This window comes from Strongylocentrotus purpuratus, unplaced genomic scaffold (genome assembly GCF_000002235.5).
Source record: "Strongylocentrotus purpuratus isolate Spur 01 unplaced genomic scaffold, Spur_5.0 spur5_scaffold_10, whole genome shotgun sequence".
Classification (NCBI taxonomy): Eukaryota; Metazoa; Echinodermata; class Echinoidea; order Camarodonta; family Strongylocentrotidae; genus Strongylocentrotus; species Strongylocentrotus purpuratus.
Window position 1 is genome coordinate 12,021,716 of NW_022145595.1, and position 20,583 is coordinate 12,042,298.

General features: G+C 36.7%; 1 protein-coding gene across 13 annotated transcripts in view; it reads left to right on the forward strand.

Moving 5' to 3' along the window:
* Window positions 1-20,583, forward strand: part of LOC591190 (rap guanine nucleotide exchange factor 6) — a 127,250-nt gene that overhangs the window by 43,405 nt on the left and 63,262 nt on the right. For all 13 annotated transcript variants that reach the window (XM_030979514.1, XM_030979509.1, XM_030979515.1 and 10 more), the window contains one exon: window positions 6,414-6,489. In XM_030979514.1, coding sequence (XP_030835374.1) covers window positions 6,414-6,489 — 76 coding nt within the window. The remainder of the gene's footprint in view (window positions 1-6,413; window positions 6,490-20,583) is intronic.

Genomic DNA, 20,583 nt, shown 5'->3' on the forward strand with positions numbered 1-20,583 from the left:
AGAAGGATGTTAACTCTATGTTAAAGCATATACATGTAAGTTAACACCCTTCTGGCTCCAAACAGGTTATGAATTATAGCATAAATGGAGACTCTATTGAATGGGTAGGGGGTATTTACATGTAAGTAAAAGCATGGATGGGGGAGGGAACCTCACAATATGGGTCATAAGGTGACTGTATTACCTCATGGGTGCCTAAACTTGACCCCCGCCAGCATCGAACAATGCCATGGATACCCTAGTGTTAGCCCCCCTTCCCTAGGATGCATGATTCATCTTTCCCCTTTTGTTATGGGTAGTTTCCTGTGGGTCTCCGCAGGGATAACCCATGAACCTTGTTACACATGTATGAACTCTTCAATTAACAGGTTCCACAATTGGTTCCACAATGCCAGTTTTTAGGTCATTCTGCATATTGCCACTATTTACCCTCGTGTGTACTTATCGATATTCATTTCCTAAACCAAACAATTGAGAAAGCTCAATGCGGACATTTGATGCATTTTATTGAATAATAGCTATGCATAAGATTTAGAGAGGTGTGGACAATATGAATAATCTTATATACACGGATTTGAGTATACAGTTTTCAGTGTGTTAATGCATTAGTAATAATTTTAAGAGAAACATATGCCTCGAGAAGCATATGTCAGTCATTATTGCATGATGATGGTGATAGTCCCGGTAGAACATGTTGCGTGTTCAGAGCCAGGAGAATGTTAAGTCTGTGTTTAATGGCAATCCAGAGCAACACCCAGAGAAACATAATGGCAAAAGTTTGAAATGAATCAGACCAATACCGAGAAAGTTATGAATGTTTGAAATATGAGATCACTACAGCTATGCAAATCTCAAACTCAAGTTTATTTGATGAAAAACAACTAAAATACTGTAAAGATACTTAAAGATTAAATGCTCGATATGAGGATAGATGTTTAAGAGGAGGATAGCACAAACATTAGGAGAGGGAGAAAGTATGATGGAGGGGTGGAAGGAGAAAATGAAAAAGATATTTAAAAAATGAAAATATAGAATTTAAAGGACATGAACAAAAATGAAATTGTGGATATTTAGAAAGAATGTAAACAAATTACTTTGATTATGATGTTAATGATAACAGGTGGTAAAGTGTAATAATGATCAAGATGATGATGATGTTGGTGATGGTGATGATTATAGTGATGAAGATGATTACTATTAGAAGAGGAGGGTAAAATAAGGAGAAGGCCGGCAATGTATCTTCCTCCCCAGTCCTTCTTTCAAATTCATTGCCCTGCAGTAAGGCCAGTGCTAGTTCATCTTGGGCTGTTTTATACTGACATTATTAAGTGCTCCCCTGAGTAGTATGAATAAATAATATTATGTTGATGATAAATGTGGTAGACTTCAATAGATGATGATCATGATAATGATGTTGATGATGTTGATGATTGTGATGATAACTTGCGGTAGACTTTAATAGTGATGATCATGATGATAATGATGTTGGTGATGGTAATGAATGTAGTGATGAAGAAGAAAAGGAGGGTAAAAGAAGGAGATGATGGCAATCTATCTTCCCTACTAGTCCTTCCTACAAATTCACTGCCCTGCAGTAACGCCAGTGCTCGTCTTGGGCCATTTTATACTGACATCGTTAAGTGCTCCCATGAGTAGTATGAATAAACCATGAATCAAGTCTCTCTCTCTCCATCCTTTTCTCTGATCAATAATAATTGATTGGAAAGCAGGTACTTGTGAAAATAATTTCCAAACTTTATAATAACTGTACCCTTGTAAAAGGCTGTTCAAGAATTCGTCAATCAAATAATTAGATTACCCAGGTAAAAGACAAACTACATGATACCAAATATTTTTGCTGTTAAAAATTTGAAACAGGATTTACCCTGGTAAGTGTTTCTATGCAGATGTTTTCAAGAAACCTGGGCTCTAGGAATAGTCGTCTTTGCCATGATACCAAATATTTTTGCTGTTAAAAATTAGAAACAGGGGTTTTACCCTGGTAAGTGTTTCTATGCAGATGTTTTCAAGAAACAAGCTCTAGGGATATTTTTCTTTGCCGTGAGCTTCATCATCGAGTAGACACTGTTTTTATGTATTTTCTTCTTTAATCTTTATATGCCACACAAACAATCTCATTGTGCCACATTGTATCATGGGATAGATGTATAAAAAGCTTCAAGGTTCTTGAACTGTTTTCATTGCAAGATTAATCTATTTGGGTGTTAAAAAAATGTTGTCTTGGAGGTAATCAAGACTGGAAATAGGTAATTTTGCAATCCTTCCGTCAGTTGGTGCCTATTGTTTTGTGCAAACTTGAACATGTGGAAAATAAGTGACTGTGCAGAGAGGCAAAGAAGGCAATCGAAGAGTTAAACAGGGTTTTAGATTATACATGTATGTTCCATCATCCTTGCAGGTGTCTGCAAGTTTTTGACACAATCTTCTAAAAAATCATTAGAACCCTTGGGACAATATGAAGCGCTTTAGAAGCACACATGATAATGGGTTATACAGTTACAAAGACTTTAACAACATGAGGGGAGGGGAAGATTCAGGAGAATGTTTGCACAAAGATATTAAAGGTAATACAAAGTTTTGGGAAATTTTGAAAATGGGGTGGATAGTGATTCTTTACAATTTTGATATATTTGGATGCCCCTGTGGATTTAAGCACCAGAAAATTGCGCCCCTAAAACACTTCTGCTTTCGAGAAAAATTGAATATAACAATAGCGCCTACGGCCGTACTATGGAAGCTGTGACCATGAAAATCTCACAGAATATGTAGTTGTGATCTATAAATTCCAAACGGGAATAGCTTATCGGCCGATTTTAGTCAAGAAACAATGTTTTATAGCTTTATTAATATCTTGACTTTGAGAGGGAGCTATACAACATAAAGAGTTTATTATTTACAATTTCATAACTTTAGACTCGATTTCAACTGCGACAATGATTACTAAAATTGTAGGATCGCATATGTTTCCAATATGTTCATTTGAACCAAATTCATGACCCCATACCAAAACTTTGTATTACCTTTAAGGTTATCGATTTCGTGGAGAGAGGGAAAGGATGTTCATCCCTTGTTACCATCAAGTTCACATGCGTGTATTATAAAATAAGATTTTATATTATCATTTTTAAAATCAAGGTTCATGTTGATAATATTTATCAGTGTAAAAACGGTGCTCCATGGCTATAAACTTAAAAATTTGTATGCCTTTATAAGAAGAAAAAGTACGGGCCCCATTTAGCCCTCAAACAATTGCAGAATTTGTGCAGGAGAACTGTCTGTGCCTCTGAAAGTGTTACATAAAGGTTATGATGGTGGACAATAGTGATCACTGTAACTAATTTGTTCACATTACTTTTATGCATAAAAGTTCAAGAAGGTAATACAAAACTCCTAGATCAATATACATCAAAGCATAAGGACAAAATACCACATATGTCTGATAATTACAATGTAACATACATGTAGGGTGAAACGTAGTATAAAGCGCTATACAAATGTGACTATTATCACAACACATTGAAAACTATGTGAATGACATTTCTGTTTTGTCGTTTGTCCTTCTCCCCTTTGTTGTCTGTCCTTCTCCCCTTTCAAAAGATAAAGAAAAGGAATTTTGGTTCATTGACAGCCATGTTTATTTTCAACCATTCTACAATCGAAGATGATTCTCACGTCCTTTCTCATGAATGCGCATCGTCAGTCTTTCGTGACCTTCTGTGTCTATGGAAATTCCTAAAACCCGGTGAAGCGAGGCGTCACTTCTAAAGAATAAGTTGACTAATGATAGCTGTGTTTTGTCAGTTGATAGATAAATAGACCAATGATTGTGCTGAATTATTGATGAGCATTCTTATATGGAAAGTAGTATGTGTACATCCAATTACATTATTTGTTGAAGATGGCTGTCAATGAATAAATGTGAATTTGATTTTCTTGTTACCATATGACTTAGGATGGATATAAAGTGCATATAAGGAGGGGGGGGGTTAATGTAGGAGGAAGGAAGCGATGAGTAGTAGCATGATTTTTTTTCTCTTCCGTAAGGTGCTAATATTGAGTGCCAATAATCATCACTTAGATTTTAGAGAAATTATTTCAAGTCCATCTATTTTAGGCATGCTACCTACAGCCTTTTCACACACACAGCTAAAATTCATCGTATCTAGAGATGATTAGTATAAACGTGTTTAACTCAACAGTTTAAAACATGTTTATAGAAAATTTTCCCTGTGTGAACATTGTTTATATGATGTTGGGATAGATACGAAGTCGCGATTCATACGCCCCTAAAAGCAGGCTGCAGATACGAAGTTCGTATCTAGAGAGCTTGACATTTTGTTTGTGAAAGGTTATTCGTGTTTAAACGTGTTTAAACTGGATGGAGCGTGCGCTTTGATTGATATGACATGACCTTCAATGCGCAATATGGCACTACTGCGCATTTTACGAGCAGTACATGTAGTTAATCACGAAACGATTAACGATCGCACCGAAATTTCTGTGTATGAATGATGTCGTATGTACAGGTGATTAGTTTTTGGTGTGTACTGCAAGGTTCTGGAATCATCAAAATGATAAGAAATTTGGCCCAGTCTTGGTAAAGTTACAAGCACTGTACACACAAAGATGTTTATGGGACTACGCGACACGTGTGCGATATCTATTTTGTCCAGATAGATATAATAATTTACGAAATATATCAATTAGTAGGCGGTTTCCCGGCAAAATTTGTATCACGTATTTAGTCAAAATATATTCTTTAACATGATTGGTAATAAGAGCTTCCATTTTATTACTTGAGAGGGGGGGGGGGGGCGTTTTCAAAACTGGTCTATACCTTTAAAGCTTTGTTCACACATGCAGTAAATATGCAAAATTTGCCGCTATTCATATATTTATTGAGGCACTTTGCCACCCAACGTGTGAACAAAGCTTGATGCATCAGAGGAATTGTTTTCAAGTATGAACGTGGCTCCATGTAGTATTATGATATGACGCATAGAAAGTAATCGTCTTCATGTCAATTTGCATTATGTGTTTGCCAGGTTGGCACATCCTGTAAAAACAAGGGGCAATACGTGTCATATGTCAATGACCTCAAATAGAGAGTATGTGTCTACTAGCCCCTTTAACTTATTCATCTCTCATTTCTTTAGATTTGTATCCTATCTGAAGAAACTGGTTGATGATGGTGTTTCAAAATTGTAAACATTTTAAATGCTTAAAGGTACTATGTCCCTTTTGCAGCGAACCTCAAATTCTGTAGAACTTTGCAGGAATTATGAATATGTCATGTATGTCCTATCTGTGAAATTTAAACGTTAGCAGTGTCCTCATATTCAAATTATGCAAGGAAACCCGTTTACTTGCTAGACTTCACTGTCAGACACTATTGAGTGACTGACTGTCTTTTTTCTTCTTTGGTAATAACATACATGAAAAGAGTTGTAAAGGGTACACGAGCATTTGTCTACATCAATAACCCACTTCTTGTGATGGCCAAGATTAAACTGATTGAATCTTTGCGCAGCATAAAACGTATGACCATTCGGTACAAATGTCTGAAAATCAAGACTATCACTTTTGGGCTCTATAGCCCTAAAGTCGATTTGACAACTAATAGTTGTTATTTTCCCACTTGAAGACATTTTCAAGCCCCACCTTTTTTAGTGAAGTTCTAAATTAGTATTATCTTTCAAATGCAGTTGGAATTTAACTTTTTCATTTTTTTGGCCTGCAAATGGGACATAGTCCCTTTAAAAGCAGTGGGTTTGATTCCGACATGACACTTTTGTCCTTTGGCAGGGAACTAATCTACATCTGCCACTCCATACCCAGGAGAGAAAAGGGGACCTGGGGGGTGTTTCACAAAGATCCTAAGTCAAACTTAACTCTAAGTTGGACTTAAAAATTATGGAGAGCCATTTGTACCCCTAAAATAAAATAAATTAAAAAGCAAAAATTCAAGAATTGTAGACTTTGTATAAATTCCACATCAAGAACATGAAATCTCCTTGATAAAAGAAAATATGAATGATTTCAATCAACATTTTAATGGCTTTTAAAATAAATTTTACGAAATATTTCCATAGATGCTAATGGCTTTCCATAATTGTTAAGTCCAACTTAGAGATAAGTTCAACTTAGGATCTTTGTGAAACACCCCCCTGGTATAGTGATGAACGCCTTTGTGATAGAGATTGCCATATGTACTCACGGTGACCATTTTGTAGGAATACTCCCCAGGGAGTGTGCGTGGAATGAATCCAGGGTAATGATACTATCTGTAAAACGCCTAGAGACGGTATTCCCTATTAAGTGCTATATAAGCCCAGATTTAACATTAATATTTGTATTCTTTCAAAAATGTAATTTTCTTTTCTTTTGTATAGTTTTGGTAAACGAACATCAGGGAGCGGAAGAAGAGGAACAGACTGTTTGATTTTAGAACCTTCAGAACTTCTTGTGGTGAGTATGAAGCTAAGAAACTAAGAACTGAAAAGCAAATGAATTTTTAGATGAAATATACAATGTTTGATTTTGTAAGCTAAGTGAATGAGGAATAGTACACACACAATGTTAAGGTCAGAGACATTTGAATTTTATGAATAAAATCACATTAAGTTGGCTTAAGTTTTAGCAACCTTTTACTCCTGGATCTGAAACCATTTGAAAATCATGAGCTTTGTTTTTATTTTTATGCATCGGTTTTTATTTATTTTATGCTAATTCAAGACTCAAATGTAGGTGATATTGTGTTTGAAACAATGTCAAATTTTCCTTTATGACCACGGTTATATCACAATCACACCAACTGCATGAATGACTTTTCCCATAAGCAAATATTTCTCTCTCTTAATTATGGGCAAGAACCACCTGTAGAGACTAATCATTACCTATGTAATCATTACATATGTTACATAGTTCATTGTTTTGCCTTTAAAGTAAGAATTAAAGATCAAGAAACTTTCAAGATGTAGGGAAGTGGCATAGATTAATATGAGCAAGCCTGCTGTTATCCAGACCTCTCTACGTGGTGTAGGAACCCTTTAAAAACACCCTGATAGAATTTGGAGGGGGTTCTCTGTGAAAAGCTATTTGATATTCATAAGACCACCTGCATGTCGGAGGGGGAGAGGGGGGGGGGGGGTGGTAGGGGTCCCTGGATATGAAGACCCTTACGGCATGACGCACCCAGGCGCATAGAATTATTCAAGAGAATGTCATCCTGATGAGGAGTAATGTAGTTCTAATTACATTATGCATTCATCCATCTTCCTGGGTTTCATTCATTTCTCATGCCATTCACTCTCCAGTGGTTGTTTCAGGGTCTTCTCTTTTTATGAAGCTTACACACTACTACAATGCACATGAGTAGAATGCCTCTTGTATGAAAATGTATTTCCCTTCCGAATAAAAATTGTCATAGATCATTTTTTGAGAGAGATAGCAGTGAGGCAGTTGCCTTGGAAACCACATTTTATATATTCAGAGCTATAAAGGCATTATAATTCTGTGTTAAAGTATATGAGCTAATGCCCTTCTGGACCAAACAGACAATAGGCCTGTTTTCATCAGACCATAGGCCTGTTTTCATCAGACCATAGGCCTGTTTTCATCAGACCGAAGTTGCAAAGTTACCCGCTATTTTCAGACTCGGGATATTTTTCTAAAGCTTAAAATTGCATCTTCACCAGACCGATATGCTCATCACAAAGTAGCTCGGACGAGCGCAAGCTAGCCCGCTTTTCCCCAAATAGCGGGCTATTTTGGAAACAAGACCAAGATTTGTTGGGATGTTTTCTCGAACAAATAACTCACTAATTGCAAATGCGGGCTGATGAAGACGCAAATTAACTGGTTAATTTGCGATCGGGATAGTTAAAATAGCTGATTATTTGGCAAACTCAGCTGATGACGACAGGCCTAATGTAATACCCCTTTTGTAATGGGAGTTAAGGAGCTTCAGATGGGCCCCCAGAGTGCCCTTACTCTCATTTAAAAAGGGTAAAAACAAATTTAGGATGCCCTATTAAAGTAAAGGGTACTTACTCTTAGTGGTGGAGTAAACTTCAGTGCCCGAAACCATGAGTGCATCCGTATGGTTCTTAATCCATTGCCTCCTGGAACCTGGTGGCCCCTGTATTAAGCCTATGGCAATTAATAAATTCAGTGGTCAACGGATTAACTACTAGACTACTTTAAGGTTTAAAACCATGAGCTGAACTACAATGCTACAATCTGTCATGGGAGCCAGCTTATAAACCCCTCATAAAAGTATGGAAACTAAGTTTGATCGGTTATATTTCTCTTGTCATTGGATAATCATTGCTTTGTTTACTATCATTAGAAAGTATGTTTATTCATCTTTGAAATGATACCATATTGTTATGATTTTGCAGCCACGGAATGAGCAGTACATCAGAATAAGTGGCAAGGTCATAAGTGAAAAGTATTGTTATGCAGTGCACTACACAACAGCCCTTCACTTTCTGAAGAAAGAAGAATGCACGGCTGAACAAGAGCAGTGCATCTTGCAACTTTTCACTTTTGGTCTTGCCTCTTATTTTGATGTCATGCACATTCCATGACTGAAAAATCATAACAAATGGGGTATCATTTTAAAGAGAAATAAACACACTTTCTAATGATACTAAACATAGTGATGATTACGCCATAACAAGAGAGATTTAATCAATCAAACTTTATTTTTCCAAACTTTTTTTGAGGGGTTGATTACAGGACACACTTGCGCTGCAGCTGGGACTAAAAACCTAAACCAGTCAATCCAAAACAAGTGACACATCCAATAGACCATGATAAACTTAATTTCTAAAACCACAAGTCACATTTATGTTTACAGTTAAGTCAGCCATAACAGCAGATAATAGTTAAAAGGTTCACACGACAATCTGTTAACTTTAAGTTTAGGTCATGGTTTTAAACTTTGAAGTTAGGGACCTTTGCCAATGTCTTATGTGAGCTCATGTCTTATGTGATAATAGTTAGTAGGTTCACACAACAATCTGTTAACTTTAAGTTTAGGTTATGGTTTTAAACTTTGAATTTAGGGACCTTTGCCAATGTCTTATGTGAGCTCATGTCTTATGTGATAATAGTTAGTAGGTTCACACAACAATCTGTTAACTTTAAGTTTAGGTCATGGTTTTAAACTTTGAAGTTAGGGACCTTTGCCAATGTCTTATGTGAGCTCATGTCTTATGTGATAATAGTTAGTAGGTTCACACAACAATCTGTTAACTTTAAGTTTAGGTCATGGTTTTAAACTTTGAAGTTAGGGACCTTTGCCAATGTCTTATGTGAGCTCATGTCTTATGTGATAATAGTTAGTAGGTTCACACAACAATCTGTTAACTTTAAGTTTAGGTTATGGTTTTAAACTTTGAATTTAGGGACCTTGCCAATGCACCAATGGTCACAAAACTTTACTTGAAGTTATAAATTTAAGGTTAAAACGATAACTATGACCAGCAGGTCGTCCTCACTCAAAGTTACTTACTGTGTGGACGCAATTAATTTTGAAGGTAATATCAGCTTTTAGTTAAAATGAATGCTCCCTCCCACCCCCTCCCTGTTTCTATTATAAAACTTTGTGAACCCTCATCATTATTTACAACTTCTTAGTTTTGCAAACTTAAAAAATTAAAACCACGATATTTCCATGTGAACATAGCTATGTAAAAGATAGTGACTTTGCGATAGAGGCATAAGATTAAGTCAAATGTCAAGAGATGAATGTCACCATTATGTCATGATAAGTAGGTAATACTCCAATGACAACTTTGTGAACCCTCATCATTGTTTATAACTTCTTAGTTTTGCAAACTTAAAAAATTAAAACCACGATATTTCCATGTGAACATAGCTATGTAAAAGATGGTGACTTTGCGAGGCTTGATATTAAGTCAAATGCCAGGAGATGAATGTCACCATTATGTCATGATAAGTAGGTAATACTCCAATAACGACTCTGTGAACCCTTTTCATTGTTTATAACTTCAACGATTCAAACTTAAGAATTTAAAACCACGATGTTGCCACGTGAACATAGCTATGTAAAATGAAAGATAGTGACTTTGCCGAGGCATGAGATTAAGTCAAATGCCAGGAGATGAATGTCACCATTATGTCATGATAAGTAGGTAATACTCCAATAACAACCGACTCTGCTCAGTTTCTGTGACAGATGTGCTTTTTTGCCGGCTCCGAAGCAATGTCATGACATGAAGCCGTGGCTGTTCTGCGATTTGAAAAGTCAATTTGGGAGGATCTATGAAATGAGTCAAAAATTAGTCACAACTCAGAAGGGATTAAAACATCTTGGCATTGATCCTAAGGTCTAAGGGAATGAACATGGAACATTCACTGTTATGTTCACATTTATGTCAAACTCTATTACTTCAGTGGAGCGCACAGGCCTGTGTAGTAATATCCTGGGCTTGTGTCGCCAACATTATTAAAACATGTGTGAAAAAGAGCAATATTTAGAACTTTAGGGCTACAATAAAAAGTTGGTCAAAATTGTTAGATTTGCTGTTACATAAACCAAGTAGTTCTATTAACTCCTTGCATACTGTAAGAAAGTTTTTAAGGAGATTTTAGCACTGCTTTTTTCACATATATGGGTATACTTATTTGTGATTCTACTCTTGAAGCAACAGCCAAAATGAAATGATAAAATATCTCATGTCCTAGCAGCATAATTACAAATATAACTTACAAACATTTCTTTGAAAAAAATTCAAATTTCTCCCTAGATTATGGGCAACTGCTGCCTCCGTAGTATTTACATTCATTTCATAACATTTTACTAAATTTGTAAAAATTAGGAAATTCATCGGCACATGAATAGGCACTCAAATTCTTTTAGAAGCTCATATTTGTTCTGCCAAAGATCCAGGAATGGCTAAAATCTTATACTTGTCCCCTTCCATCCCCCTCTTCTACCCCCACCCCTAAGGTATTACACAATATTTTCAATTCCGGTACTTGGCCTGCCCTTGGAAATGGGTTCCAGCTTTTGTGTCACTTTTCCCCCGTTTCTCTCTCTGTGTCTCTTTCCCCCTCTTCCTCTCTGTGTCTCTCTTTTCCCCTGTTTCTCTCTCTGTCTCTCTTTCCCCCTCTTCCTCTCTGTGTCTCTCTTCCCCCCTCTTCCTCTCTGTCTCTTTGTCTGTATGTCTGTCTCTATCTCCCAATTATTAAAGTCTCTTGCCTCTCAATTCTAGCATTCTCTTTCTCTCTCTCTCGCTCTCTTTCTCTCTCAGAGCTCGTCTCTATTGTCTCTCAGTTCTTTGTCTCAGTCTATCTTTCTATGTATTTCTCTCCCTCTCTCTTTTTTCTTCTCTCTCTCTCTCTTTTCTTCTCTCTCTCTCTCTCCCTCCCTCTCTTCAAGTCTCTTGTCTCTCAGTTCTGTTTCTCTCTCTCTCTTTTTTTTCTCTTTCTCTCTCTGTCCTTCTCTCCAGGTCTCTTGTCTTTCAGTTCTCTGACTCTGTCTCTCTCTCTCTCTCTCTTTCTCCCTCTCTCTCTCTCTCTCTATCCCCTCTCTCTCTCTATCCCACTCTCTCTCTCTCTCTCTCTCTCTCTCCCTCTCTCTCTATCGCCTCTCTTCCTGGCCCTCTCTCTCTCTCCCTCCCTCCCTCTCGTGATCTGTTCTCCATCTCACTTTTGTTCCCATTCTTCTGTCTAAGTATGAGTACACGTCCTCCCGAGACATGAATCACTTGTTGTTTCCATTCCCCCGTGACGACGGCGGAGTCGAGAGAAGATCCCATGCGTCTTCGCGGGTGACGTAAGGGAAGCGCAGAAAGTATAACAATGCGGTGTCAGCGATCCGTTTTAAATCGCATCCAGACAGCAGACTCGCCTCAAATGCGCACGTCATCGACCAAAATGTCATTTTTAACGATACCTGTCTCCGTCTCGATGAAAGCTAAGAGACCATTGTGATATCGAGGACTGATCTTCAAGAACTTTAAAGGTAGAAGTCAAGCATGAAGATGTTGTCACCGTATGAAGTTGGTTATAATGATAGAATAATATCGGATACTCGTTGAAGTGCACATGGGGGTTGATTCATCTATTAAACACATGAAATAAGTCTTGTGTCTTAGAGGAAGATAGATCAGGGAAGATGTGAGAGTAATTGCCAGGTCCTAATGGTGATGAGACCATATGGTAGGAATAATCATTGAAGATGGTGCACACAGTTAGTTAGTGGTGGTTATTTTACCTGACTGCTAAGAAAGCATAAATGCTTGTTATGCCCGCTATTTGCCCACTATTTGGGAAATAGCGGGCTAATTTGTGTCCGTCTGAGCTAGTTCGTGTTGAGCGTAACGGTCTGGTGAAGATGCAATTTCGAGCTTCAGGAATATATCCAGAGTCTGAAAATAGTGGGTTATTTTGCAGCTTTGGTCGGTCTGATGAGGACAGGTCTTCTGAGAGCTTTGCAGGAGATGGAGTAGAGACGATGATAATAATAATCGCTAGACTTCAATTTTCTCACAAGCATGCAGAGTCGGTATTCTTGGCCTTGTATTCTCACGTTCTCAGTTTGGTGCCGTCAAATTATCTCTGCTTCTGGTTGATCACGCCTGAAACGGTTCCTTCTGATTATTAATAATAATAAAAAGCTGCACTGGTATCGAAAGCTTGCAAGGTGGTGTAAGATGCATGTAGAGATTTTCATTTGTAGTCATTGAAAGGTTTAATCAAGATTGATGCTTGAAAATGTATTCTTAATTCTTTTCCCATTTTGGTTTTGACAAATATAATGAAGATTAATACTTTAAAAGCTAATCTTAAATTAATCTAATTAATCTAATCTTTTTGGTTTGTGTATTATTCCTAACCCCCTTACCTCACGTTTAATCTTTATAATCAGAAGCTTAAGAGGGTCTAGCCACAGTCCAAAAAGATTTATTTTAAAAATAACCAGTATTTTACATGATGCTTGCAACAAGATACAGTGAAACCTGTATATAAAGACTGCTTGGGGGTAGCATGAAAAGCGGTCTATATAGGCAGGTGGTCTTTATGAGCTGGTTCTTTTTGTACAGGTTTCTTTGAGAAACAATTGTCCATGGAAAAATAAAACTGGTCTTTATAGACAGGTGGTCTTTATTCAAAGGCTGTAAATTGCATAGAAGACCACCAAAGAGGAGGGTGTTATGAACAGGTTGGAATATGAATATTAATAAGGGATTATTGATACAAGAAATGAAAATTGCAGGCAAAAATTAGACTTTATTAATTACATGTAGTTTGTAGCTTAAATAGGCCTGTCTTCATCATCTTGAGATTGCCAAATAACCCGCTATTTCTGATTTGGGAAATAATCCCATAGTTACAAATCGCGTCTTCATCAGCTCGAGATTTGCCCTTGAAACTTGAAACTCGAGCTCGAGAAATTAGCTCGAGATATTTTGCTTAGCATTTGCGCATAGTGCGAGTCTTCGGGCTGGTGAAGACGCACTGGACAAATGGCGGGATATTTTGCAAACTAGCCCAAGATATCTTGGGATGATTATCCTGACCAAATATCCCGCTAATTGCAACTTCGGGCTGATGAAGACGCAAATTAACTAGATAATTTGCGATCGGACTAGTTCAAGTAACAGGATATTTGGCAATCTCGAGCTGATGAATACAGGCCTTATGAGAAGCCTTGATCCACATCGTCTTCCACTTCAGACATTCATAGTGAAGTAGATCATTAAATGTGAGTCCTGAAGAAGAGCATGGATGAAAGGAGGATAATGTCCGCTATCGAGGGCAAGCAAGCAAGATAGCATGCATAAAATCTTGATTCATAATTCACGGGTTGCGCATGAAGATCGCACCTGACTTTTCATTTTCATTTAAATGGGCGCTTGGGGAATGCAGGCTCTTTTTGAGGGGATTTTTGTCACTTCGTTGCTTTCCAAGACAGACCAGAGGATATGACAACCATAACGACCTATTAGTAGATGATAGAAAGAGCATAATTTGGTGCAGTCACCCACAAAGCTGTACTTTTTTGTGTGTCAACAAAATATTCTTAAGAAATGATGGGATAGTGTATACGGTAGCTTAACTGTTTAGAAATGTATTTTGAGATGATGGGTAAGAGGATTGTGGTTTAAATGTCTTTTAAGTGAAATGGTGCTGTTAGTGGAAAATACAATGAGACGGATATAGAGAATAGAGAGACTTTGCAAGAGAGAGGAAGAAAGAGAGGAAGAGACAGAGAGAGAGAAAAAAATAGAGAAGATGGAGAGAGGGAGAGGGAGAGGGAGAGAGAGAGAGAGAGAGAGAGAGAGAGGGGGGGGGGGGGGGGGGGGGGGGGGGAGGGGAGGGATATGAAGTTTGAGAACTAAAAAAATTAGTAGGATTCCATGAAGAAAATAAATTGAAAGATAGACAATGGGGAGGGGGAGAGAAAGAAAGAAGCAGGATATAGAAATAAAAGGTGAAGAGACTTGAAAGAAGAGTGGAAATAGAGGAAGGAGGAGAGAGAGAAAGAAATGAGAGTGTTTTGTGACAGGTTCAGAATAGGATTTCAAGCTGATTGATAGAACGAAAGAAGATGATCAAATAAAGAGTAGGAACGAGAGATGGATGAGAGTCGGGGGGGGGGGAGGGTTGGAGGTTGGTCCGATTTAAATCCCATTGCCACCTCCGCGGTCACGCGTACCTTATCCAACCTCCGCTCAGGGATTATAGATTTTCATCCCTCATCATATGACAGTGCAATAAAGTACGCTAGCTCGCTCGCTGCATGTCCAGGCACTATAAATAGGTTCCTGGGTATTGGAAAAGCCTTCCACGACGTCATACTGTCCCCGAAAAAAATACTAGATCTGGGATCTTATGAAGGTGATATCTGATTTGAAGAGAAGAGGGAGGAGAAGGAGGAGGAGAGAGAATATCATTTGATGAAAGAGATAGGTACTCCGATGTGGAGGAAGAGATAGCAGGTTTTTGGATATTAGAAAGGGGAGGTGACAAGGCAGGTTCCTAGGTGCCCATGGGAAGGATTTAATTAACCCTTTCCTAAGTGAAACATGCTGATGTATATTGTGCTTCGTTTGCGGTAATTTTGAAAATGCATTACATTAGCTGCCTTTACACCTCAAGCAAAAATCATCGTTTTTTCTTTACATTCTGGTGTTTCTTTGGAAGCTGCTAAGCATCTACCCATAAAACACACACACAAACAGAAAAAAATTTGAAAAACCCACCTCTGGAGTGTGGTTTTTTAAACGCTAGCAGAAATTTCACGGGTTATTGCAGTGCAAATGCTCACTCTCATAATAATAATAATCTTTTAAAGTCCACTCCAAATGTTATTAAACCGAAAATGGAAATTCTTTTTGCCCAATTGATCGTGAGCCCGGCAGCCACTGAGCAGCGCCAGATCGACGAAACATGCTGATGTATATTGTGCTTCGTTTGCGGTAATTTTGAAAATGCATTACATTAGCTGCCTTTACACCTCAAGCAAAAATCATCGTTTTTTCTTTACATTCTGGTGTTTCTTTGGAAGCTGCTAAGCATCTACCCATAAAACACACACACAAACAGAAAAAAATTTGAAAAACCCACCTCTGGAGTGTGGTTTTTTAAACGCTAGCAGAAATTTCACGGGTTATTGCAGTGCAAATGCTCACTCTCATAATAATAATAATCTTTTAAAGTCCACTCCAAATGTTATTAAACCGAAAATGGAAATTCTTTTTGCCCAATTGATCGTGAGCCCGGCAGCCACTGAGCAGCGCCAGATCGACGTTGCTCTATCCCTTTAATGTTGAGCGCCAAACAAGGTAGCAGCAACTCCCGTCTTTTAACGTCTTTTGGTATGACGCGGCCGGGGTTCGAACCCACGACCTCCCAGTTGTGAGGCGGACGCTCTACTGACTGAGCCAACACACCAGTGAATCTTTCCGGTTTTGGGTCACGTGACTCTCGTCGCTTCCCTGTTTTAAAACGCATGCAGGGCAGCGACAAGTGGCGGATGCACAACTGAATTTTAAAAAAAACACAGTACACCAGAATGATCAATCACTGACGCTTTTTTATGGGTTGTTCCGGTGGTGTATAAATGGCAGTAAAAAAAAAAAAGGAGAGCAAGATGTTTTTCAAAATGTTTTTTCAAATGATTTTTAGGGCTGAGTAAATGGATCTATGGAGGGAGAAGTAAATTTATAAGGGACAAGCGAAGGAAGATGATATTTACATTTAGTGAATGAAAGAGATCAAAAAACAAAATGAAAATCAAATTCGTGCCCCTCAAAAAACACCCCACCTAGCTTAGAAGAAAGTTTTCTTCATGAAATATTTGGATTTAAGCAAAAAAATTGCCCGTGATTGATTCAAACAAAAGTAAATATAGAGGATATTCAAATACATTTTCTTAGGTGGTAATTGATAATTCACAAGAATCTTACATATAGATGATTGAGAAAGGAGATATGTTCACTGTAAATTAAATAATACATGAATGTAAGTGAAATTTCATCTGCTTTATTTTCAATCTCTTGAGGACAAAGAGATATTAATATCATTTTCCAGACTCAGAGTGGAAAAAGATAATGCTGTATATCATGTTGTCGACACTACATTTCATCTGTGTGTTTCAATGTTCATTTGATTCAAATTAATTTAATGCAATTTAATTTAAGTTTATTTAATTTGATGTATTTATTCGTACAGTGTATGTTTGACATGGAGGCTTATTTTGCTCCCATTATAAATAAATTAAAGGCTCAGACACATACTTTACACTGTAGAAAAATACTGGGATCGTATCATAACACATATTTTTTTCTTCCCCTATACTGATCCAATAGTTCTGTCGACAAACAACAAAGTGTACCAACAAGCCATACTGTACATTGTGAATGTGTGTTATATTTACCGAAGCCAGAAAGGCAAGCTATCGCGTTACTGTAATTTAAGAGAAAGGCCTAAATGTGATCGGACGGATGAGGGTACATACGTTCTCCTTGAGAAAGAAACGCTGGTACACAACACCAGTGTTAACCCCCCTTTCTTGTTTGGGCAGTATTTTATTACCTTTCATAGAAAAGGAGCTGTGTTGTGATGGTAATAGTGAGCGAAAGAAGAGACAGACAGAGAGAAAGAGAGAGAGAGAGAGAGAGAGAAAGAGAGAAGAAAGAAGAGAACAAAGAGGGAGTGAGACAAAATGGGGGTAAATATACATGAACTTGACATTATTTTGAAGGGGCAACACAAAAGGTTTTCACTTAAACGAAATATAGCAATATTTATTGTTAAGGATTCTAAACACAATCATTCTAAACACAACCTTGGACAAATTTGCCTAAAATGTCAACACATCACCATCACGCCTACATTTAAGTTTTGTATTACAATGTTGTTTTTCTCACCATAGTTATTCAATGTCATAAATGTCAAATATGATGGTACCCGAATACATACGTGTATATGTAACATAACAGTGGAGATCAAAACATTGCGTAAATGTAGATCAGCTCTAAATACTGCACCAAAGCATCCATTATGTATGCCTAATTGACCTCAAATCGCTTTAACACTTTAACATGGACCTCTGATTTAATTATGTAAAGGTGGTGTCCAAGTGTCTGAGTTCCCTCTTTAAGATTTATCGTAGTCGATTGAATCAATGATCAGAATCTTCTAGTTTCTTTGGGGGTTAATCGAATGCCTAAGGTCAAGTTAACACCAAGGACTTCAAATTCACACAGAAGATAGGATCTGTGTCTTTAAAAGTCCCTTGAATGAAAATTCGCCCCAAGGGGAACAATCAGTGAAAAGAAAAGAAAGAATTTGAATAAAATAATAGCTAAAAATTTATATGATCAGAAGAATAGTAATAGTGAAAATAATAAAGTAATAACAATAATATCAAAAGAAATATAAAGAGTGTTTTTTGTTAAAAGGAAACTAACTAAATTTTGTAACTAAATCAATCTAGTAAGTACTTATAGATGATATCAGTCATACTTTCATAGAACAAAATTACATGATTGTAAAATAGTAATAGTGAAAATAATAAAGTAAAAGCAATGATCTAAAGCAATATGTATAGTGTTTCGGATATCTAGTAAGTGATTATAGATGCTATCATTCATACTTTCTTTCATAGAACTAAATTAAATGGTTGTGTGAAAAGAGCAGTCAACAAAAGACCAGTACTGTAGCAATTGAATGAATGTATTATTTTGTCTGTTTGGAGCCGGAAGGGCGTTAATTCATATGCTTTAACACAGAATTAATGACCTTCTGGCTCTGAACAGATGACTTTTTGATGAAGATGATATTACTGGTCATAATATAATAGAAAGAATTTGATAGTGCCCTAATGGAACTAAAATAGCGGGTTATTTGGCAATCTCGAGTTGATGAAGACAGGCCTTATGAAACTATCTACTCTCTCTTTGCAGATAATTTGTCTTGCGCAGTCAAAAGCTGTCTGTAACACAGTGCATTAACCAATTGAAAAGGCTGTTGATTTTTATTCTTTTGTCAACATGATGATGATGATTTGTTATGATAGTTAATGCACTTATTGGCAGCTACTGAGTATAGCTAGGTAATACACGTTGACTTGTCTCACTGACGGCAGTAAGACTAATATTGACTCTTGCCATTGCTCTCGCGATGTGTTGCACTGTAAGCGGTCATCAGTGGTCACTAATGGCCGACTGACCGGTTAAAAAGACAATTTCATGCAAGAGTGGACTGTCGCCGTGCTTATGAATTGTAAATGAGAATTTGTAGTGGCCGTCCGACATTGGCACTCAAGGTGTTGGTACTGCTAGATAAAGCTCCCTCCGAACATAATAGAATAAGTCCAGTTCACTAGTACATTACAAATTTGAAATCATTTGAATTATTTGAAATCATTTAATTATCATTTGTTTAAAGTGACTCTTTGTGATTTGTATGCCTGATATACACTAAGACAATATTGGCCCTATTTACTTTGAGCCCTTGAGAGTTTATCATTTTACAGAGTACCGACTATAATTCTTTATTGAGTTAATTTACTACCATTATGTAATATATCATAATTTGTTTCATTATGTGATATTCACACAAGCAAAATGTATATAATTGTGGTATGTTGCCAAATTTTAAGTTTTCAAACAAGGCCCAATATAGTATTATTTTCCAAAGATGATATAGATTTTAGCCATCTGGTCCCCGTCGTATAAACAGTTGCGACTAATCGCAACTTATTTACAATAAATCACAACTACATGTATGCGCATAAGAGATAGAAGATAAGGGATAAGATTCAGGTCAATCACAACTTTTTATAAGACAGGACTCTGGTATGATAAAACAAGTGGTTTATGAAAATATAACTTGGGAAGTAGAGTTGTATTTTGTAATTTTGATAAATAAATCATCCTCAACATCCGCTAAGGTGATTTGTGTGTGTACTATTCCTCATGCTATATGTACTGTGTATTTTATTATGTTGACACATTTCTGAAGAGCATACAAACTTGATATTGTTTGATTATTGACCATTTATACCCTTTTTCCAAAATATTGTATTTGTCTATTTTGATTGAAAAGCATTTTGAATATATATTTTGCAGTGTTTTTGTAGAAAATATATTTATTTCAAAGTATCATGCAAATATCGTCCTTGTTTTCACGAAGTGACGGTAGTGAGGAAAATCGTCACGCAAAGTGAATGTAATTTGTTTTCACTACCGTCACTTCGTGAAAACAGCGACGATATGGTTATCAGTTTATCATAGACTTTTTTTTCCTTGATAATCTCATGGTGATTTGGTTGTGGATATTAGTCTTATTTAATCTTGGAAAGTTCAGTGCAATTTCAAGTTAATGTTCATACATATTTGGTCATGTAGCAAATGAGCAACAATGTTGACTAGCATACACTATAATACCCTCTGATTTAATATTATTTGCAAAAATGTTAACTAGTATGATGCACTTTTAGATTATTAGTCTTTCTAAATTAATTATAGTGACATTTATCATATCCCATACTATTCTCACAAATAAATAATCATTAAATAATCATTAATTCAAGTATATATTTTAATGATCATTCCACAATGTATATTATCATTCCATGGATTGAAAGTAAGGAGTAGTGAACGCATGACATTGCACTGAACTTTCGCATTGAAAAGCTTTGTAACTAATTCTCGCTGTTGCATATCGTAAAAGGAAAGGCAGCTTTAAGCTTTACCAAGTGAGGTTCACTAATCATTGGATGGCTGAATTCTTAGGAACATATTTCCGATCTGAATAATAACCAAGGAGATATTTTGTATATATTGGAGGGATGGGGGATAGTATTTGAATTTATTGGTCATTTCCAAATTTACTCATTCTTTAAATTTGAAGTTATCAAATATATATGCTGAAACATATATTTAGCAAAAGAACAGTGAAATGGAAAGAGAAATCAAAGATTAATGAGACTTTATTGCAGTAAATGACATTGAGATGACATTGATTATGAATGAGTTGATATCTAGAGTAGATAGTGATATGTTTTGCATGCCG